Source organism: Geotrypetes seraphini, chromosome 6, assembly GCF_902459505.1.
Source record: "Geotrypetes seraphini chromosome 6, aGeoSer1.1, whole genome shotgun sequence".
NCBI lineage: Eukaryota > Metazoa > Chordata > Amphibia > Gymnophiona > Dermophiidae > Geotrypetes > Geotrypetes seraphini.
The window spans coordinates 164,737,317-164,761,765 of NC_047089.1; the positions used below are offsets into that span (position 1 = coordinate 164,737,317).

Below are 24,449 nucleotides of genomic sequence, written 5' to 3' on the forward strand. Positions count from 1 at the left end.
AGTGCAATCCCTAATCCTAGGATTGCTAGACTACTGCAACATCCTCTACCTCCCCTGCCCTGCCACGATGACCAAGCAACTACAAACAATCCAAAATACTGCTCTGAGACTCATCTACTCACTGAGGAAACATGATCATATCACAGAAGCCTACATCAACTCACACTGGCTACCAATCCAAGAAAGAATACTATTTAAATTCTACTGCATGATATTCAAAACCCTAAATGGAAACAGCCCAGCCTACCTAAACAATCGCCTCATCCAAGCAACCTCAACCAGACATAGAAAAACGCACTCCCCTTTCACACCTCCCCCGATCAAGGAAGTAAAACGGTCAAAACAATACGACGGCCTCCTAGCCACTCAAGCTGCAAGAATGGATAACCAAATCTCCAACCTACTGTTAACCACCCCAGACTACAAGATTTTCAGAAAACAAATAAAAACTATACTCTTCAAGAAAGCTCTGAAACAGTCCTAACCACACCCACTCTTAAAACCTCTTACTCTTAACAACACTTTTACCTATCAAATGCTATCTAAAACCCATAATTTCACCATATTCTTACCTCCTAAAGACCTCCAATTCCCTTTGGTAACTCTTTATCCAATGTTTATTACCTTAAAAAATTCTATGTCATCGCTTATTCTTCTCCTTTTAATTTGTATGTAATTCCTGTTTTTTAGTTGGAATGTAATCCGCCTTGAACCGCAAGGTAATGGCGGAATAGAAATCACTAATGTAATGTAATGTAATGTAATTCCTCCCCCTCCCTTATCGTAAGCACATCAACAATATAGCCAACTCCCACCTAAACCCCCCACCCACCCAGTCTACCCCACCCATATTCAACCCACCATACTAAATCCGCATGAGCCTCACAGCCCCTTCAGCTAATACACAGGAGAAGCTACCACTGAATACTATTCTAAGTTGTTTAATAACAGACTGCGTCCTCTAGGAGGCAAAGATTGCAGCTAGGGGTGCCCAAGTATGCAGGAATAAGAGTTTTCATTTCCAGGTCCCCTGGCATCGCTGGCTTCCCAGCTCACCAACTTATGTAACAAATTACGCCAATACCAGATCGCTGGGGGGATCCACAATTGTCCAGCTCTGCAAAATACATTTACAGGCAGTCGCACATTTTATGGCACATCAGGCAGTGTCTGCTATTCACGGGGAGAGGGACCTTGGGGTTATAGTGTCCGAAGATCTAAAGGCGAAAAAACAGTGTGACAAGGCAGTGGCTGCTGCCAGAAGGATGCTGGGCTGTATAAAGAGAGGCGTAGTCAGTAGAAGGAAGAAGGTGTTGATGCCCCTGTACAGGTCATTGGTGAGGCCCCACTTGGAGTATTGTGTTCAGTTTTGGAGACCGTATCTGGCGAAAGACATAAGAAGAGTTGAGGCGGTCCAGAGAAGGGCAACGAAAATGATAGGAGGCTTGCGTCAGAAGACGTATGAGGAGAGACTGGAAGCCCTGAATATGTATACCCTAGAGCAGGGGTGTCCAATGTCGGTCCTCGAGGGCCACAATCCAGTCGGGTTTTTAGGATTTCCCTAATAAATATGCATGAGATCTATATATATGCACTGCTTTCAATGCATATTCATTGGGGAAATCCTAAAAACCCGACTGGATTGCGGCCCTCGAGGACCGACATTGGACACCCCTGCCCTAGAGGAAAGGAGAGACAGGGGAGATATGATTCAGACGTTCAAATACTTGAAGGGTATTAACGTAGAACAATATCTTTTTCAGAGAAAGGAAAATGGTAAAACCAGAGGACATAATTTGAGGTTGAGGGGTGGTAGATTCAGGGGCAATGTTAGGAAATTCTACTTTACGGAGAGGGTGGTGGATGCCTGGAATGCACTCCCGAGAGAGGTGGTGGAGAGTAAAACTGTGACTGAGTTCAAAGAAGAGTGGGATGAACACAAAGGATCTAGAAACAGAAAATAAGATTAAATATTGAACTAAGGCTAGTGCTGGGCAGACTTGCACGGTCTGTGTCTGTATATGACCGTTTGGAGGAGGATGGGCTGGGAGGGCTTCAATGGCTGGGAGGGTGTAGATGGGCTGGAGTAAGTCTTAACAGAGATTTTGGCAGTTGGAACCCAAGCACAGTACCGGGTAAAGCTTTGGATTCTTGCCCAGAAATAGCTAAGAAGAAAAAATAAAAAAAATTTAAATTGAATCAGTTTGGGCAGACTGGATGGACCATTCGGGTCTTTATCTGCTGTCATCTACTATGTTACTATATGTTATATGGCTGTACGCTGCGGGCATGTCCAACACGAGCTGGAGCGCCATGCCCTGAATTGGCTTGATTTTAGGGCAGGTCCAAAAGGCATGCCTAAAGGAGTTCTCCATCAAACCACACAAGACAGATTGGTGATTGAATGCCCTCATTGTAATAAAATTGCTTCTGTGTAAAATAGGCTTCCAGCAGAACTCTTTAATAAGTCTCTCAGAGCCAGGCATTCTGCATCAGATGGGGCAGCGTCCTAATATTAACAGATATATCCCAGGTCCCCAAGTCTGCCGACAAGTCCACCTCCCAGGCCTTGTGACACTTTGTAAAATCTTTGCCCGGGAGCAGAGTGCTCAACAGCTTATACAACCCAGACCCAGTTATTCTCATCTCCTGATCAGTATCAAAAAGTCACATAATTTGGCCCCCATACATGTACCAAGTTGTGCTCTGTCGAGGAACAACACATGGTGGCCAAGCTGACCATAAGCAAAATGATTGCCCCAAATATCACCCAATGTCGGATGAAGAGTGTCAAATAAATACCCCTTTCTCATCAAGTGTATGTTACAGACAGGATATACCCCTTCGTTCTTAGTCTCAAAATGCTTTATTCTCCCTGTCAGGTCAAACCACACGTTTCCCGCAATGGGCAACAAAATCTGTCACCCCCCAACAATTTTATTAACCATTTCCAGGCTGCCTGCAGCGGACAGAGAAGGACACTGGCCCAGAGCAATAATGGAGTTTCTTCTCACATCATGTGAAGCAGGGCATTAAAATGATGGGGAACCTCAGGTGCTTCCACTGAGAATTAGGGAGAAAGACATTTGCTTGTTGTACACTCTCCTTCATAGGTTTTGTTGGGCAGGTAGGAAGGCTAAGCTGCCTCTTCTCCATTTATTTGGGTTTTGACAAGTGGGGGCCTTGGCTTACCCGATCTTCGGTCCTATACTGAACATAAGAACATAAGAAATGCCTCTGCTGGGTCAGACCCGAGGTCCATCGTGCCCAGCAGTCCGCTCACGCGGCGGCCCAACAGGTCCAGGACCTGTGCAGTAATCTTCTATCTATACCCCTCTATCCCCATTTCCAGTAGGAATTTGTCCAATCCTTTCTTGAACCCCAGTACCGTACTCTGCCTTATAACGTCCTCTGGAAGCGCATTCCAGGTGTCCACCACACGTTGGGTAAAGAAGAACTTCCTAGCATTTGTTTTGAATCTGTCCCCTTTCAACTTTTCCGAATGCCCTCTTGTTCTCTTATTTTTCGAAAGTTCGATGCTTGTCTTTTGCGACATCTTTGTGATTAGTTGCATGCAACCCAGGAGTATGGCCATACCTGTTATGAGTGGGCATACTTTGCGCCCTACCATTTTACCTCTTTGTTGCAGGCCCTGCTTCATCTCCTTCCTGCTCATCTTCACTCTAGCTGGGTGGTTCGGCCTGTGCGGGATGCTTGGTGGCTGATGATTCTGCGCCTTGGTGGTAATCCTCTAGTCAATGACTTTTTGCCGATTCGTGGGAATTTGGAGTTTCCCCTGGGAATCAGTAGTAGTGTTTTATCTTCAAGGGAGGTCTTGGGAATTGTTTTCCTGGAACACATCGTCAGCCCTGGTGGCGCTTTCCCTTCTTATCAGGAGTTTGCCAAGAGGGAGCTAGTAGGATGGGGGCATTGCTTTGCTTTCCATCAACTTAAACATTATTTTGTATTCCTTGCTGTTGATCCAATGACCTTTTCAATGGGTGCTAAGCTTCAAAAGTTCTTTGATGAGGTGTACCTGGATTGTCCCTCTATAGCTGGGATCCATCGAGCCTTACTTTCTTTGGGCTCGCCCCTGAATTTTTGTCTTTGAGAGTTACTTGGGAACAGGATCTTGGGCTCTCTATTCAAGCTTGGGATATTGGGGCCAGTCTGCGTGGTATTCCTCACCTTGTTTACAGTGCCTCTTTCCGTGAATGTCGTTATCACTTCCTTAATCAGGCTTATATCACTCCAGCACAGCTCCATCATATGGATTTTTTTGGATAGCGATGTTTGTGCTAAGTGTTTTTGGAAAGCGCTAATTATATTCATGTTTTTTGGACCTGCCCAGTGGTACATGTTTTTGGGAAAAGAGTTTGTGCATATATGCGCCGTGGGCTGGGTTGGGTGATATCTTGTGATCCTGCCCTTTTTTTATTGGGTTTTTCAGAGGCTTTTACTCTCCCTCGGTGGTGAACCCTCTCTTGGATTCGAAAACTATGCCTCCTGGGCTGCAAAATGATCCTCCAGGTATGGACCACTCCCTCTGCCCCTTCTTATTGGACTTGGCGAGCTCATATTACTAGACTGATTGCGTGGGAAGTGCAAGATGCGTGCCATACATACAAACGGAGGAATCTCTTTTTAACTATCTGGGATCCTTATTTACGATCCCTGCCCCAGAGAGTGCATAATCATCTTTTGAACACATTAGGGGATGCGTCCCTATAGGGCTGCCTAGGTCCCCCTTTCTTTCGATATGGATCTCTTGATTTTTGTGGCATTGGTCTCTGTTTTTGGTACCCCCTGCCCTAGAGTTTTTGGATCGGTAGAGACCCCTACCTGGACTTTAAGTTTTTCTGTTGGTCATGTGTTCTCAGACTCGTGATTGGCTGTGATGAGCAGGTTGGGGGTGGGGTGGGGTTGGTTTATTGGATATTTACTGTTTTGGCATCTGTTTACATATAACCTCTTGTGACTGTAGTTCTTGTCCTGCTGCTGTATTTGGGATTTGTGGGATTGGGGCGAGATTGGCACTGTTTGTTGATTTTTGCCCTTTTCTCTTGCATATTCTTTAATGTCCCAAGTTTTCTTGTTGGTTAATAAAAAAGATTTAATTCTAAAATGGTGGGGAAAAAAAAACGCCCGTTCCATTTTTATATGCATATAGTACTGTGTGCGAGCCACCCAATCTCCCAAGTGACGCTGAACACAAGCTTAATTATAAGCCTGTATATTGGGAAACCCCAGGCCCCCCCCTGTTGCCATCTGCCCACCCTCACCTGCAATTGGTTTTGGTTTTTTGGATTCCCAACAAAACTTAGTGAACAGATGATTGAATTTGCTACTTGTTTTTAAAACATTGGCTGGCAGGAAATCTTCAGTTTGTTAGACTCCCTTTATATTTATTGGCCAACACGGAATTTACGTTCCTTGAACAGTAATGCCTTGGTGGTCTCGTCTGTTCATGAAATTCACCGCAATGAATATAGGAAAACTATGGGCTCCTTTTACTAAGGTACGCTAGCATTTTTAGCGCATGCTAACCCCTGCGCAACACAAAAAATTCTAACGCAAGCTCTATGGAGGCGTTAGCATGTAGCGCACGTGCTAAAACCACTAGCGCAACTTCGTAAAAGGAGCCCTATATTCTATGCGCGTGGACCATGAGGAATGCGAGGACTTGGCAATGTTGACTGTTTCAAGATTTTGTTGAAAACATTTTTGTTTAGAGAGGTATATCAATGCTGATTTTCTAGATTTTTTTTTCTTATTAAGTGTTTTGAAGTATATTAAGTAATTGCTGTTTTAATGTATTTGTCTGTTATGTATGTTTGCTGGAATCTGCCTAGAAATTTTTTAAATAAAATCTTCAAAATGTTTCCACATTTTTAAAAACACTATTTATTAAATATCTCAAAAGCAAATTATATCACTTTTCCACATAATCACCCTGTTTTGCGACTGACTAGTCACATGACATTCTATGACACACCCTCTTACCACCTCTCCCACCTCAACCATTTCCTGTGAAAATATGAAAGTGCAGAAACCTTTTGAAGAACTCTCATATTTCTCTATGTGCCTTTCCTGCCCAGGTGCCCTGTTATAAAATTATCTTCCGTGTGTACTATTAAAGCAAATGTAACGTAACCATTTCACTTCTTGGGTGGTCTTGTTTCATTTCCTTGACTGTGCATCTGTTGGCTATCTGTAGGGTGAGCGAGGAACAGAGGGTCTCCAAGGTGATCCTGGACAGAGAGGTTCCAAAGGTGATGTTGGAGTTCCAGGATTTCCAGGTTCTCCTGGTTCCAAAGGGTCTGTTGGAGTTCCAGGGTTTCCAGGCAGGTGGTGTTTTTTTTTGCTTTCTTTGCATGGTGTAAATTAAAGGTGGACCAGTAGTAGAATGATGAGGATATCAAACCATTTTCTTTTCAATAGGTAGCCCAGGACTTCCAGGAGAAAAAGGCATCAAGGGGTTCCCTGGCATAGATGGCATTGAAGGAGCAAAAGGGCAAGGAGGTAAAGAACAGAACTTGTGAAAAATGTCAGAGGACATTAAACTGTGTTAAATAGAATAGACTCGGGTTGTGGCCTTGCATCCTTGACTTCCAGGAATTTGTGGGCTAGTATTACAAACAAGAGGTTGACTGCTTTGCCTGTTGGTGGGTTCTGTTTCGGAAATATTCATGAGGAGATCTTAGCAATAATACAATACACACAAAGACTTCTTAACAACTACCCATAATGAGTGTCTGTTATAAATCAGAGGTAAAAGGATCCCAGAAACCTGCTCAGAATTTAGCAATAAAGAACTGATCTGAGACTTATCAGTTCCAGATTTCGATCATTGATCCTGAAAAAAACCTCCCATGTGTTCAAAGCACTATAATTTGACCAATAAATTAATATCTGTAATTTTTCTTTTTATTCCTTTACTATTTTATCATTTTCTTTAGAGTGTCTATAACTACTTTATTTCCTGCTACATGTCATACGCAAAAAGCCACAAACTTCACATAAAGACATGCCGATAAATTGCATTGATATAGTGTCAAACATTCAAACACATAACTCAAATAACAGCCCTTTCCCAAAGGAGCCCATTTCACCAATAAAATCGGCTTCTTCCAGGGAACATTCAGTAAACTGCTACACACCAATCCCAACTTGCCAATAAGATTGGCTTCTTTTAATAATTCAAAATGACTGTCTCAGTCTTATGAAACATCTGATTGCAGCTTTGCCAGCGCTGGTTGCTTCTTAATCCTTTAATTGGGAGATGGTGAAACAGCTGCTTTATGTAACTTGATGTTGAATGAAAACAACATTGCCAAGTTAACAGGCATTTGGAGATGCAGATTTCCCATAACAGCCATAGAAGACACATGTTGCTTCTGAGCAACGATGCTAAATAAAGGGTTAATCAAATATTAATAGCATACAAACCTTCAGGTGGCTATTTCATAAATATCAGTTTGGTAGAAATAGGAACTTCTTCCTAATTTCAGCTAGCGACCTGTTCAGATGATTATTATTAGGCCCTCAGCGTCACCACTCAGAACTCAAACATATCACTGTTCTGAGCTTTACGTGGCAAGTAGTCACTGGGTCTAATTTTTCTAATTTTTCATTTTTACAAAAGCTTTAAATATTTCAATACTAATAGCTTTCTATAGTTTATAATTTAATTAAGTTTCATTTCACTTAGTTTATATGTGGTTGTCTCTATTTAGAGATGTCTTTTATCAAGCAGGGTGACATAGCCGACATGTTTCGCGGGAACCGCTTTATCAAGGCACCACCCCTCTAGTACTATCGAGGAGGTCGATAATACTAGAGGGGTGGTGCCTTGATAAAGCGGTTCCTGCGAAACATGTCGGCTATGTCACCCTGCTTGATAAAAGACATCTCTAAATAGAGACAACCACATATAAACTAAGTGAAATGAAACTTAATTAAATTATAAACTATAGAAAGCTATTAGTATTGAAATATTTAAAGCTTTTGTAAAAATGAAAAATTAGAAAAATTAGACCCAGTGACGATTTGCCACCTAAAGCTCAGAACAGTGATACATTTGAGTTCTGAGTGGTGACGCTGAGGGCCTAATAATAATCATATGAACAGGTCGCTAGCTGAAATAAAGGGTTAATGGCATCTAAGTTACTCTCCATACTTAAACACACCTACTTTTCTGTTAGGCGCCACTAGGCACCATGCGATAGGCGTCTATCTTATGTAGCATCATGCCTAAGAAGATAGGCACCAATCGTCCAATTAATTTTTATTTTTTTCAATATGGAGCTTGTTAAAGCTCATAAGTGAAGCCAATTTACTAATTAAGGTAGGCACCTCTTATTGAATTTGCCCTTTAGTGCATCTACACTATTATGTGCTAACAGGTTTTTGCACAGATAACGCTGAAACCCTTTCCGCCTACAAAATAAGTGGCTGTAAGTGTCCTGCGGTAATTTTTTTAAGTGGCTGCACACCAATGGCAACGTTAGTGGATGAAGACAAAGAAAAGTATTACCAGAAATAAAATTTCAACCTAGCCACGTTTTGCCCTAAAGCTGCATCAGGGGTACAATGATACAGCAAATTCCAGTGTCAAACATATGGTTATTTGAGATATAGAATACAACAGCAATTTAAAACTGCTCTCATAACATTCCTTGCACAGCATTACAACATTAAACCTTCGCTTTAATCCACAGTGCTTAAATTACTGGACTATGAGACTAGAGATGTTCTAGCCAAATTATAGGAATGTCCATTCATTGGCAAAATTTGTAACATGTAGAATCATTTTATCTATGTTGGCCTATGAATTAATGCTTGCAAAGTTGAATTGCATGCATTTAGAAGTTCTAATGTGTTTTCAAAAAATAAATAAAATATAGAAGTTCTAATGTGTTAAAAAATGTTGTTAACATTGGAGTAAAAAGCCAAAAAATCAGAAAACAAAACAAAATGTTTTTGTCTGTTTCCATTCCAATGAAATTATTTAACATGACAGCATGTCCTTAAGAAGTGGAAAAATTATGATGGGCCCCTATAACACCAGTTCTGCCAAGGTAGTGGAAATGGGAAGGGGAGAGGAAGCCCTTCAGAACTCCAGGAAGGGAGTGGGAGGAGGGGGTAGTTCTGTGGCATGTGTGCAAATTGAGTGTGTATGGGGCTGGGGTTTTGAAGTATTGGGCAGAGTGATACAGCATTAGCGTCCAAGACTCAAATAATAGCAATACCACCTATAAAAGGTAACACCCTAGAATACAAAATACTTACTAACATTGACTGTTCCTGTTTTATCACTTTTTTCTCTTTCTTCTGTGCATCACCACTCAGTAGTTAGATTTACCTTTCATTCTCCTCTTCCCTTTTTTCATATCTCAACTACCTATGAGCTTTTCATCTTCCATTCTCACTCCTTCTCAGCCCTCATTTTTTCTTTCTACAAGCCTCACTTCCTCACTAATTCCAGCTCATTATCTGTCACTCTGACACTCCTGGCATCTAGCCCCTTTCTTCTTTCCCATACCTGCTATCCAGTTTCCTCAGTCTTTTCTCTCACCTTTTTCTCAAATGTGTCTCTTTTGTTAGTTTCTTGATGGTGCCTGTCAACCCTTATCCAGCCCCAGATCAGATCATCCTCTCCCTCCAGTCTTTTTCTTCTCATCCATTCCTCCTTCTATACTTCCCCTTCCTTCTCTCTCCCTTACCTCTGTTCTGATCCCTTCTCATCACTTTCCTCCCTCTTTCCTTCCATTCTGACCCCTTCTTCCAGTCCACCCCCATCTCATTCCTTCTCACATTCAGCCTCATCCTAAGTCCCTGCATCAACCATTAGCCCCCTTCTTCCAGCCCCAACCTCAAACCCATCTCCAAGTCTCAGTTTCCCTATCTCGCTTGTCAGCCCCCAGTCTCTGCCTGTCTTCTGCCCTCAATCCCCCAAGATGCAATGCATTGTCCCCAAATCCTATCCCTTAGCATCTGATCTTTCTCATATACCCTACAGTATATTAACTCCAAGCTCCTTTCTCCCAACTCTAGCAACAGTCCCCTTCTGCCATCCCCATAATCTGTGAACAAGAGCCCTCTTCTGCCTTCCCCAGCCTTTCTGTCACCTCCATCCCCAAGCACTAGCATCAGCCCTTTCTTCTCACCCTTCTTTCAGCATCAGCCCCCTTCCTCGCATCTCCAGCACCTTTAAATTAGCTGCAGTGAGGGAGAGTTTGTTTCTTCATTCCTACCCCTCTGCCTGTCTTCTGCCAGCTGTGACCATCAGCACTACCGGTATATGAAATGGGAGAGCAAGCACAGTGCTTTCTATATTATACATATCCCAATCTCTCCCCTAGACCCCCACTCATGATTCTGATCGAGCATGAACAGGCCTCTCTCTCCCTCCCACCCATCTTCAGTATGAACAGACACACCCCCAATATCAGCAGTACCCCATTTCCCAGGCCTACCTGCTCAATCCCTGGTTTTCTAGCAGAGAATGGGCAGGAACAATGCCCACTGACTCGTGCCCATCACGGCTGCTCCTTCAAAGTGGCTTCCAAGACCCCTAACCACAACCTTGCGATACATTGTGGCCTCTCTTGCCTACTTAAATTATTTTGAATATTGTCCCCTAAGTAGGTTACAGATGACACACATAATAAATCATAAAATTACAAATATTGTTCCTGCTCAACCACAAGCATTTGTCACTAACAGCAAATGACATTTGGGATACATTTTAACACTGATTCCCACAGCATAGATGATGGGTTCCTAAGCATGCCTTGGGATCCCCTAATCAATCTTGTTTCATGCAATCTGCAATGCATAATGCAAGAGAGAAATTATTTGCATGCACTGTCTCCATTGAATACAAATTTATCTCATGCATATTCATTGAGGATTATATATGGTGTCATCTTGGGCAGGTTTGGCAATCACTATTATAGAACTTCAAAAAATATAGGAGTACACACCTTGAAAAATTCCTATATGCTATCAAAAAATAAAAGTTAAAAAAATGGGAAATAAACCAAAATATTCAAAATGTAAATACAGTCATATATACATTCATAGACCTACCCTGAAAATAAGCCATAGCATGACTTGGGGGGTAGGTTTTAATATAAGCCCTACCCCAAAAGTAAGCCCTAGTCCTGGGATTCACTGGCAGCAACTCATCAATCCACCCCACCCCCCGCCACCAAACCCCCACTGATCCTCCATCCTTCCCTCCCATCTGAACCCTGCCGACTGTGAGCAAGCCCTATATACCTTCATCCAAAGCAGTGGCAAGCTGGCAGCACTCTAAACAGGATGCTTTGGTCTTCTCCACTGGAGAATTCACTCTGCTGCGTTATTGATGATGTCATCAGTAACGCGGCAGAGGGAATTCCTTGGCCCAACGCTACTTTGGATGAAGGTATGTAGGGCTCGCTCGCAGTCGGCAGGGTTTGGAAGGGAGGGAAGGATGGAGGGTCAGTGGGGTTTTGGCTGTGCTGCGGGGGCGGGGGGTGCTCAAGGGTTCTGCTGTGCAAGGGATGGGAGGGAGAGAAGGATAGAAGCTGGGCAAGGGTTCTGCTGCATGAGAGATGGGAGGGAGGGAGTGAAGGAAGGTTAGAAGCTGGGCAAGGGTCTTCTGCACAGGGGGATGGGAGGGAAGAATAGAAGCTGGGCAAGGGTTCTGCTGCACGAGGGATGGGAGGGAGGGAAGGAAGGATAGAAGCTGGGCAAGGGTTTTGCTGCACAGGGGGATGGGAGGGAAGGATAGAAGCTGGGCAAGGGTTCTGCTGCATGAGGGATGGGAGGGAGGGAGGAAGGGAGGGAAGGATAGAAGCTGGGCAAGGATTCTGCTGCACAGGGGGATGGGAGGGAAGGATAGAAGTTGGGTAAAGGTTCTGCTGCACAGGGATATGGGAGGGAGGGGAGGAAAGATGCTGCACATGTGGGGAAGAGAAAGGAAAGAGGAAGAATTGGGGTGAAGGACAGGAAGGGAGAGATGATCATGTACATACCCCAAAAATAAGACAGTGTCATATTAATTTTGGGCCCAAAAAACGCACTAGGTCTTATTTTCGGGGAAACATGGTATCTAATATGTTGTGTGAAGTGCTCAGATTCCAGATCTTGCAGGTGAGCTACAAAAGAATCAATTAGGAACCATCACCAAACTCCACTGCCCATCCAACAGCCTAAATTATCACAGTTATGTATAAACTAAAACAGTGCACTAGAGTTAAGGCAATTATCTGAATATATGCAGGCACATGACACTCCAGCTTTGCTCATTTTTTGTTCCAACAATTTTTATTGGTTTTGTCAAAAAGTACAATAAGTGCACATATGGTAACAAGGCAAGATATGAACAAGTTGTACAATCATGTTTCACATTATAATTTCAAGCTGCTCAGCAGGAAATTCACTATTATAAAACAACTTTGGGATCAATATTCAGCTGTTGGTGGTGAGCATTTTGCTCACTACTGAAGGAGTTATTTCTGGATATTCAAAACTGGGAGCTGAATGGGCTTCGGCTTGGAATATCTGGTTATTTTTAAGGCAGCTAAAACATAGCCACTTAAGTCGATATTTCTCACTTAAGCGGCCATGAGTTACACATAAAAATGACACAGCCATTTATGCGGTCCCATTTATTCACTAACCCTGGGCGTTAATGTGCTGATAACCAGTAGTTAGGTGGCCAAGTGCGGACTCTGCCCCTCAAATATCCGGCTTTGTGGTCAGTGCTAAGTGCAATATTCAGTGGCACTTAGCCCAGATAAGTGAGACTAAGCAATTTAATTAGTCAGCGGCTGGCTATATTGTTCTGAATATTGGGTCATTTGAGTTCAAAAAATACATGTTTATTTTGTCCTGTTGAAATTTTGAATAAATGAACAAATAAGAATACAGTCACTGTTATGTCACATTCTTAATATGAAATATTTTCCTTTTTAGGTGAGCCTGGATTCCCAGGATTACCTGGTATCATTGGTGAAAAGGGTGAGCAAGGTTATGATGGAATCCCTGGCACACCTGGTGAGAAGGGGGATGCAGGTAAGAGAACAGTTATTTGTTGGCCTTCTTTCAGCGAATCAAAGTAAATATGTAGACATGCGTAAGAAAAGATCCCTTGGAAAAAGAGCGATGAAAGAGTATCACCAGAACTTAGGTTAGTTTCAATATCCATTGTGCTTTAAATTAAGGGCTCCTTTTACTAAGGTGCGTTAGGGCTTTAATGCGCGGAATAGCGCACACTACATTGCCATACGTACTAGACCTTAACGCCAGCATTGAGCTTTTTAGCTATACTTATTTTAGTTTATATTTTGTTTTTTTTATTCATTAGTTTTAATGCTTGTATTAGTTACTTAGAATTTTATTATGTATGAAGTTATTATTATATTGTATGCTGAGTGCCTATTGTGTAAACTGCTATGAACTGCTGGTTAGGTGGTATATAAAAATTAATTATTGTTATTAGAAGCATAGCGCGCGGTGTAGCATGCGGTAATTTCCTGCATGTGCTAAAAACGCTAGCGCACCTTAGTAAAAGGAGCCCTAAGTTTCATTGCATTCTAGCTAATTCATGACAGTTTAGTCCATTATGATGTTCCTAATGGGGGCCACATGGCTGTACACAAAACCTGTTTAATGTAAGTACAAAAGGAACTGTCTTCAGCAATAGTTGTTGATATACCTATGAACCGAGAGCAACCTTATTGTTATATTTGCTAATTATGTGCATTGTAACTGAGTGTACCCTATCCAAAGCAAAATTCTATCTAATTGGCGATCATGGAAATGGTTTTCTGTAGAAACAAGGACCTCGGACTCATTCTTACAAAAAAATGTAATGGATTAAATTTTCTTTCATTGGTCCTTTTAAAAACACTCCTCATAAAGCTTGTCTATTAATACAAATTGCAATGATGAGATTTCACAATAATATCATACCATATCAAAACCAGCATTCAGAAATTGGATGATATGTCCAGCTAGGTATATATAAAGCCTTAACACAACGGCCACCAGGATGGTCATGGGGCTCAAGGATCTCACGTATGAAGAAAGACTAAAGAAGTTGCAGCTGTACTCACTTGAGGAAAGAAGAGAACGGGGAGATATGATTGAAACGTATAAGTACATCACGGGACGCATCGAGTCAGAAGATGATATCTTCTGGCTCATGGGACCCTCAACCACCAGAGGGCATCCGCTGAAAATCAGGGGAGGGAAGTTTCATGGCGATCCCAGGAAGTACTTCTTCACCGAAAGAGTGGTGGATCATTGGAACAGACTCCCACCCCAGGTGATAAAGGCCAGTAGCGTAACGGATTTTAAGAAAAAATGGGATACTCACATGGGATCTTTAAGGGAGTAAATTCAGGGGGGGGATACTTGGAATGGGCAGACTTGGAATGGGCTATAGCCCTTTTCTGCCGCTTTTTCTATGTTTCTATGTAATGTTAAAAAACGGGGTGTTCTAGCCACTTCCTAACATTCACTTCATAAAATTCTATATTCAGAATGTATTTAATTTCATAAATTTTATTTCATCAGTCCTTATAATTTATTTCTAAAAATAATTAAACAATTGTATACCCAGTATTGTTACAATGACTACATTGATAAAATGCAAATATAAAGTGCAAATGTAAAATACAAAGTGTGTTCTTGTGCAAAAACGAGGTCAAGCTCGGCTGTGCTTAATTCATGTATTTCACCTCAGTATTCACAATTCAAACCTCCCTGATGACGGACTAAGCTGAAACTCAACTGGAGTCGGAGGCTAAAAGGTGGCGGAGAAGAGAGAGCGATATAAGAACTGTCTTTATGAAGTGAATTCAATATTGTTTTTTCTCATGGATTTTAGACATTTGGATCATGGACTGTGTTAAGCTATCAGGCAAAGACATTGATTGGCCAAGGAGAAAGATAAGTGCTCGTTGATTTATGTAGCACTTAAGGAGTGAATTTATACATTTTATACCTTGATGAACTGTGAAGACCACTTGATGAACTATGTGAAATATATGAATTAAGCACAGCCGAGCTTGACCCCTGTTTTTGCACAACAACACACTTTGCACTTTACGTTTGCACTTGATATTTGCACTTTATTAAGGTAGTCTTTGTAGCAATAGTGTGTATATAATTATTTAATTATTTTAGAAATAAATTATAAGGATTAATGAAATAAAATTTATGAAAGTAAATACATTCTGAATATAGAATATATAAAGCCTTGACACTATTTTAAGAACTTGACAGATTGAAAAAGGAACAGCAGACATGGCCTTGTTGCAGCTGGGGTTGCGAAACGAAGGCTTCCATTCAGCAATCTGGGAATTTCTTCTATGTATAAATTAAAGATGATTGAATTTTAAATATCATAAATTACTGTTTAGAATGTATCTGTAGATTGGTTTTGATACGGAATCTCTTAGGGCCCCTTTTACAAAGCTGCGGTAGTGATGCTGCTGCAGTAAATGCTACGAAGCCAATTAAGGGTTAGATTCACTAAGCAAACCGATCGTGTACCGATCGGTTTGCGACCCGATTTTAATCCGGCCCGATTCACTTACCTCTCTGCCGATCCGATTCTGATCTGCGCATGCAAATGATGGGAACGGCATGCAAAGTAGGCAGGGACCCAATTAACTAAAAAATCTTGCAAACCGACTGAGCTGGCCGATCAGCACAAAAAGCGACTGCTTGGGACCAGTCGCAAACGTCCTTTCTGACTCTCCAGCTAAATTGCCGCCCTACTCTCTGCCCTGCTCTCTGCATGCCCTGCTCTCTGCTGCACCGCCAATATTTATCTCTCTGCCCCGAATCTCTCCTGCCTGCCGCCCCGAATCGCCGCCCTGCTCTTCCCCGAAACTCTCCTGCCTGCCGCCCCGAATCGCCGCCCTGCTCTGTCCCGAATCTATCCTATCTGCTGCCCCAAATCGCTGCCCTGCTATGCCCCGAATCTATCCTGCCTGCCGCCCCGAATTGCCACCCTGCGGTGCCCCAAATCTCTCCTGCCTGCCACCCAGAATCGCCGCCCTGCTCTGCCCCGAATCTTGCCTGCCGCCCTGCTCTGCCCCAAATCTCTCCTGCCTGCCGCCCTGAATCTCTCCTGCCCTTCCCCACAGGTTAAAACCATGGGCTCGCTGGGCTAGTAAATGTAAAGTAAAAGTTTTTTAAAAAGTCGCAGCTCAGACAGGTCTTAGATGCATGCGCAGACCATCTATAGATGATCTGCAGAAGCGTCAGGATCACACACTAGCGATCCATGTGGTCAGAGGGGGGCGTTCCTCTGATCGCCCTCATTTAAATTTTTATATTTTGGGAATTCGTCGGGCCTGCATGAATCGGCTACGGATCGGCCATTCAATTGAATCTAGCCCTATGTCCTTATGGCTATTGACGCATTTATCTTGGCAGCATTGCTACCATGGCTTTGTAAAAAAGACCCTTAATTGGAACTTGGATTAATAGGCAAGTGTTTTTTTTTTGGTTTTTGTTTTTTTTTTTAGTTTTTGAAGGATAAAATAACATTTTTTGTAGATATTACTCTGAGGTCCTCTTTCCTCCTCTTAATGAATAATAGACTACATTTCGTCTTTATATATTTATTATGTTCTTGATACCCCGCTGATTGCTAAAAGTCACAGTATAAGCAATTTCCTCTAAAACAGAGCAAAGCTTTAGACTGGTTGTTTGAATGTTGCTTTGCTTTTCCTCAATTTTATGATACATTTTTGCCTGTAGATGGTGCCATTTTAAACCTAATAATCTCTTATTTGTTCTTGGAGTCCATTGCCCTGGTAACATGGATGAACTAATCTAAATTGATCTGCGATTTCTGTGTCGCTCTATGCCTAATTAGGTTCAGGGCGACTTACAACTCAGGAGAAGCAGATTCAAAGGCAATTTACAACTCAAGAGGATCAGATATGTTAAGGGATGTAGCAGAAGATCACATTGTGCATAGAGGTATAGCCAATGGCATAGGGAGGATGAGAGGCGCCTGGGGTGGTGGCACCCCTCCCCTGCCCTCTTCTCCACTCCCCCACTGCCACATGCTCCTTCCCTGCCCCCTCCTGCCACGCACGTGTCACTTCCCTTACCCCATACGTCTGTAACGTTTCTGGCACAAGCAGCAACCTCCACGCTGTTGTCACGCCAGCGTCAGCTTTTCCTCTGATGTCACTTCCTGGACCTGTGTCTAGGAAGTGACATCAGAGGAAGAGCCGACGCTGGTGCGACAGCAGCTTGGGGGTTGCTGCCCACGCCAGGAACATTGCTGAGGTACGGGGGAAGGGAAGCAGCGTGGATGCATGGCAGTGGGAGGTGGGGCAGGGGAAGTAACGGGGGCAGAGAGGAAGATGGGTGCCTGCGCCCTCACCAAGATGGTGCCCAGGGTGGACCACCCCCTCCCCCCATTACTACACCACTGGTTATAGAAGTGGAATGTAGGAAAATCAGGAAGAAATGGAGGAAATATTTTGAATCATGATTCATCAATTTTAACAATAATTGTTTTTGGTATTAATAGCTAATTATCCCTATCTCTTCAAAATTCAAACTAAACGAGTTTTATATGAACTGACACCATTCAAAGGAAATTCAAGATTTGATAGTGTACAGACAATGACAAATAAACATCTTCCTTCACTGGGGTGCATCGTTTTTGCCTGTAATGGATTCCATCTTCATTGTACCAGTCTTATTTTAACTCAAGGTAGAATCCCAGATAGAATAGGGTAGATTCAAGAAAGAATGCCACAATTTAGGCACTAGGATGATGCACACTAAGGGAGAAGTCTATAATGACAGTTCAATACATAATTATAGACAGTGGCATGCGGCGAGGTCTTTCAGGGGATTCAGTGAAGTCCCAGCTCTACAGCCCTACTTTTTTTTTGTTTACTTTTTGCTTGATGCAGTTTGATTTGTTGAGTAGGCAGCCTGCTCAGCCAGTCAAACTGCATCAAACAAAAAGTAACCCCATCACCCCAAAAAAGCATGGTTCTTGGGCTGGGGATTCTCCGAACCTCCTGAGGCCCTGACAGAACTGATTTGAATTTCATTGGCTGAGCAGTATCTGCCGGTTGCCTGCTTGACCAATCAATTTCAATCAGGCTCCTCCCTAAGGAAGTCCCTCATTGGCTCAGGCACCTGAGCTCCTCCAAAGGGAAGAGCCCGAGGAGCCTGAGTCAATTAGGGCCTTAGGCCCCTCCCTGTGTATCACATGATGCACCGGGGCAGGGCCTAAGGCCCGCATTGCTGAAGGCAGCCGGCGGAGCAGCAGGAGGGACGGAGAACCCCTCCTGCTCCCAACTTAAAGGAACGGGGAGGGGGGAGGTGCGACCCAACCTAATGGCAGGAGAGAGTGGACATGCTGGCTATGGAAAAAGAGATGAACAGAGAGAGAGAGAGAGAGAGTCTAAGTAGGGAAGAAAGAGAGAGAGAGAGAGACTGGATAAGAAGAGGGACATATGGAATGAATTTTAAACATACTGCCTGAGAATCCAGAAAATCCAAAAATCTGGACTGACCCAACCCCTGAGCAGTCTGGATTTTTGGACTTGTACTATAACATTCAATTTTTAAAGTAAATTGTGCATACAACTGTTCTTGTTCTATAATTTTTGTGCACAAATTTGTGTGTGCAAATTTATAAAATCCAAGGGAATACATAGAATTAAAAATTTGTTTCAGATTTACAGCCACTTTTACAAAGCTGCGCTAGCGGCTGCTGTGCAGCAAAAGCCCCGAAGCCCTTTAAATCTCTATGGGCTTCGGGGCCGTTAGCGTGGCTTTGTAAAAGAGGCCATTAGTTCAGTATCTCAAGACAAGTTATATTTTGGAAAAGTAGATGGGCTTACATTCTAAGAGGCCAGTATTCCAAAGGACTTAACTAGGTAACTTCAGGAGTCATCTGGAGAAGTCCTTCACTTTAAAAATTCATCTATCTAAAAATCTGAAGGGCCATGTGTGGGATTTTAGATTAGCTGGATAGAAAGGTCCTATCCAGTTAATTCTTTCTGGATATCCAAATATCTCTGAGGCATGATATATTGTGGCTCAGAGCTATGTGGATATCTCTTTGAATATCCAGATATTTATCTGGATCATTTATCTGGGTTCAGTACTACTGAATATTGCCTCCTCAGTTTGTGCCTGAGACAGGGAGGGTGATAGATAATTTGTCCAAAGTCACAAGCAGTGTTAGTACAATTTGAATTCTTTCTGTTTGCCCTTGTTTCTCTAACTCAATGATTCCCAAACTGGGGGTCTGCGGAACCCTAGGGTTTCTCAAACTCTCTTTAGGGATCCAGAAGAAATTAAATTGTAGAATCTGTTTGTATGAACATATATATGTTTACATAAATTGAGGGATCCTCGGTGTAAGAAAAAAATACCCTAAGGGTTCTGCCATAGTGAAAAGATTGGGAATCACTGCTCTAATCACTAAAAGGCAATTCTATAACATAAATGATGTTTATGTGTCTATTTTGTGCATAAATGTTTAGAACAGTGTTCTTCAACCTTTTTATACCTATGGACCAGTAGAAATAAAATAATTATTTTGTGGACCGGCGGTTGAAGAACACTGGGCTAAGTTGTGGGCCAGATCCCGCCCATCTCTACCCAATCTCCACCCCAGACCCCGCCCCCATAATAGTATTAATTGTAACACTATTTTTTCCATTAATTTTTCATAGTTACACACAATATAATCTTATTAACAACACATAATGGTTAACCACAAAATTAAACTACACAAAGCACACTGGCAGCACATGTAAATTCTCAAAATTGACATAATTCAATCACTAAATTAAAAAATGAAATCATTCCCCCCCTACCATTGTTGTCTCCCTCCCTCTATGCTATGCCTTACCTTCTGGCCTGCTCCCACCTGGCCATTTTGTGCCGCCCCTGGTGTTATCTTCCGGCCATCTCCCTCTTCCTCACTGATGCAGTGCACAAAGCTGTGGGCAGTGGCTCCTTGCACATCCCGCACCTCATCTGGAAGCCTTCCCTCTGACGTTGCGACGTCAGAGAGAAGGCTTCTGGTTCAGGCACAGGACGCACGTAGGAGCCGCTGCCCTTGGCTTTGTGCACTGAATCAGTTAGGAAGAGGGAGCCGGCTCGAAGATAATGCCGCACTGAGCGCACCCTGGACCGGCAGTTGACGAACACTGTTTTGGGCCTGATGCACGTGCTGGCCCTGTGGAACGGCAGGAAATTTCTGTGGACCGGCACCGGTCAACGGACCGGTGGTGGAAGAACACTGGTTTAGAAGACTAGCATATATGTGCACACATGCTTACTGCCAGTATTCCACATAAATGCTAATTTGTAAATACTGGTACAGAAAAAAACCAAATTTTTCTTAGCCTCTCCCAACGAGCAGATAAAAGATAACAAGATCCACATGAATGGCAAAGATTATGAAATTGATCAATCTATTAAAATACTAGGGGTTACCCTTGACAGACACCTAATACTAGAAAAACACACTGACCTAATGTTCAAAAAATGTATCTCTACCCTATGGAAACTTCGCACCATCAAAAAATTCTTCGATGAATCATCCTTTCGTCTACTAGTACAAGCCTCCATCTTGAGTACTCTGGACTACTGCAACATCATATTCTTGGGAGCATACAAAAAGTCCCTCCAAAAGCTAAGATTAATCCAAAACACTGCCGTCCGTCTCATCTTCGGACTCAAGAAATGGGAACATATCTCTCCATACCTCCAAAAACTCCACTGGCTACCAGTAGAATCCAGAATACTCTTCAAGTTTGCCTGCATCAGCTTCAAAGCGATCTTCGGAATGCTACCAACCTACTTAGCTTCCCAATTCCTCACCTACTGCCCAAAAAAGACCTCCCGCAGAACAAACCTCTTTACCTACCCATCCCTGAAATCATGTCACTACAAGAAGTACCTAAACAGAATGCTTTCCTTCCAGGCAGCCCAACTGAACACATGGCTAGCAAAACCAATACTTGAAGCCACATCATACGTGGACTTCAGAAAATCTCTGAAAACCCGCCTCTTCAACACCACCTAAACTCTCCCCCTAACAATTATAAACCACATCGAAAGTCCTTTTCCCCTCCCCCAACGTCTTATGCTGTACCTCTCTTACGCTTATCATATATATCTAGCTGTAAACAGCACTGACCCCTAGTAACTGTTCATATTGTATCATCCTATAACTTAGTATAACATCCTGTATCTGATTGTAAACATCCTATAACTGTTCTCTTGTCAATATCTTGAACCTTACTGTAATCACCCCAGTACCCGCTCACCTTGTACCTTCCTGTATCTTATTGTAAACATCCTGTAACTGGTCTCTTGTTAATATCTTGTACCTTTCTGTAAACACCCCAGTACCTCATTGTAAACACACTGTAACTGTTTTTTCTTGTTAACCTTTCTGTAAACACCCCAGTACCCTGTACCTCATCGTAAACACACTGTAACTGTTTTTTCGTGTTAATATTTCGTACCTTATTGTAACCACCCAGTACCTGCTCACTTTGTATTATCCTGTATCCTTCTGTTGACACTGTACTCCCTCTAGACACGACTTCACTATAAACTGCTTCGAACTTAGGGTATAGCGGTATATAAGAAATAAATTATTATTATTATTTGCATGGTGGGCAAGGTTCACACTTACGCATGGTGGGCAAAGTTCACACTTGCATAGTGGGCAGAGTTCACACTTATGCATACCTTATAGTAGGACTCCTCAATTCTGGTTCTTGAAGTCCACAAGCAGGCCAGGTTTTCCGAATATCCACAATGAATTTGAATGAGAGAGATTTGCATGCACTGTTTCCTTGGTATACAAATATCTCTCATGCATATTCATTATGGATATTCGTAAAACTTTATCTGCCTGTGAACGATGAGAATTAAGTAGCCCTGCCTTATAGAATGATATAAGTTGTGCATGTATCACCAGCACTTAAGTACAAATATTTGCACCAGATCTGTGGTATAAATCAGTCAGGTTTTCAGGCTATCCACAATGAATATGCATGAAAGAAATTTGCATATAATGAAGGTAGTGTATGGCGATCAAGTTTTTGCATATCCATTGTAGATATCCTGAAAACTTGACTGGCAAAGGAGTTTGCGAGGACCGAGTTGAGAAACATCAGTGAAAATAGCCTAATTAGGCTATTATTCTATAAAGGAAAATAGACACCTAATTTCATTTATCATTAAGGACAATATTCAATAAATAGCACTCAAAAATCGGTGCTCGATTATATTCCAAAGTGGGCACTGAAAGATGAGCATCCATTCTAGAATAGCACCGAGTGCCAATGTTTGCTCCCTGCTTTGGGCGTCAGGACTTAACACCTGCTGAAACCAGGTGTAATTCCCAGCACCCAATTTGGGCACCCATCCCTGGTATTCTGTGACACTGTGCAAATTTTAGGAACAACCCTGACCCAACCATTCACCCTCCATGGCCATGCTGCCGTTTGGATTTTGCACACTGGGATTTGGGTGCACATTGTTATAGAATAGTGCACTGCAAGATGTGTGCGCAAATTCAAATCTGTGCCAATTAGCACCCAATTATTGGTACTAATTAGCTTGTTAGCCAATTTAGGAACACAGCTTGTATAGGCACCCAAATATCAGTGCCCAATTTTGGATGCTATATATAATTAAGGGCTTATTGTTTATTAGGAATGTACTATTCTGACATTTTTCTATCAAGCAGATCAAAGCAGGTCATATAATAAAATTATATAGAAAATGAAAACTCCCTTTAAGACATGGAAGAGATATAATAATCCTAAAGAATATAGTAAAAGTATATTTCTAAGTTACCTATTATTGACTTGCCTTTTAATGGCCTCTTTTATAAAGCCGCGCGGCAATAGCCCCGAAGCCCTTTAAATCTCTATGGGCTTCAGGGACGTTAGTGCAGCGCAGCTGCTAACGCGGCTTTGTAACAGAAGATTTTACATTATAAAACAATTTATCCATTTTAAACAATATATCCATATAACATAATGAATGTGTTCTAATAATAAAAAGAATTCTCGACACTAATACCAACCCCATGAATTACTTTTTTATTAGTCACTCCCTCCAAAAAGTACATTGGGGCCACTATTCAGACCACGGGAGACAGCATGGCTACCTCCTGCAGTTGGTGGCAACCCCAGATATTCAGTGCCGGGCCATATCTGGCCACCAGCATTGCATTTCCAGTTCAGCTGCCAAAGACTTAGCCAACCAAGTCAATATTCCTCGGCTGGTTGGTTAAGGCACAACAGCCAAAGATAGACCTTCTATTTAGGTGGGTCTATCTGGCCACTAGGCTTAGGCGGTGACCCGATGAATATTAATAGTGACCGGCAATGTTACATGATATAGTTGATCACCTGCCAATCCACTGACCGGGTTCTTCAGTGGGAGATAACCGCCACTGAATATTGGCGATTAGCCAGCTTAGCAGTATTTAGCTAGCCAGGAGTTGTTCCCAGACAATTAAATACCACTGAATATTGGGCTGATTATTTATTGATTATTAACAGACACTCACAAACACAAGCACTTGTCCTCCGCCCCCCCACCCCCCATGGCACTGCTGTCACTGTCCCCTTTCTCCTGCTGCTTCTGTGCTCCTAACACTACTTCCCACAACTTACATAGGGGATCCTTGACTTCTGGATCTGCTGGAGAGGCAGCAGTAGGGACAAGGCAAAAGAGGACAATAGCACTTCTCTCTTGGACATGGGCATGAGTTGGGGCCACCACAAGTGTTTTGTGGGTATTGAGCCTTTTCATCTCGGTATGTCAGAGAGGCATTTCTTTGGCATGGGATATGTGGACCATGCACTAATACACGCATGTGCATTCTTCCACTGCCAATAGACGTCACCTTGCTGACAAGCATTTGTTTGAACAGATAATCCTTTTGTTTTTTTGCGTTGCTTAAAAAATAAATTGTGGGTGGCCAGGTCTGCAGCAAGATTTGCCAGAATAACAGGACTTTTTTTCTTTTCTTTTTTTAGTATATGCATTCGTATTTATATAATAGATTGCCCTTTGACAGTTCTTGGTATCTGAATTTGTTTTGTCTTTCCATGATCTTTAGTGATCATTTCCACATTCTTATTGTTTACTTGTGTTCATAACCGCCCACTTTTGTTTTTTAGGTATTCCTGGGCGAGGACTTCCAGGACCTCATGGATCAAAGGGAGACAAAGGTGAATATTGTAATAAAAGAACATTTAAGGAAAGCATCTATGATTTCACAATATATTCTATCGATTGTTACATCCAGCATAGCATTCTAGACAAAGACTGGTGTTTACACCATATGTTACCACAAGGGCAACCATCTGCTTCAACAAATACAGGGCTCCTTTTACTAAGCTGCGTTA

The 24,449-nt window shown here is 42.4% G+C and overlaps 1 protein-coding gene across 1 annotated transcript in view; it reads left to right on the top strand.

The window, feature by feature from the left end:
• COL4A1 (collagen type IV alpha 1 chain) overlaps nt 1-24,449 on the top strand; it is a 347,504-nt gene that overhangs the window by 278,211 nt on the left and 44,844 nt on the right. Inside the window, exons 38-41 of the mRNA XM_033949647.1 lie at nt 6,218-6,344; nt 6,442-6,522; nt 12,970-13,068; nt 24,222-24,272. Of these exons, the coding sequence (XP_033805538.1) occupies nt 6,218-6,344; nt 6,442-6,522; nt 12,970-13,068; nt 24,222-24,272 (358 nt within the window). The remainder of the gene's footprint in view (nt 1-6,217; nt 6,345-6,441; nt 6,523-12,969; nt 13,069-24,221; nt 24,273-24,449) is intronic.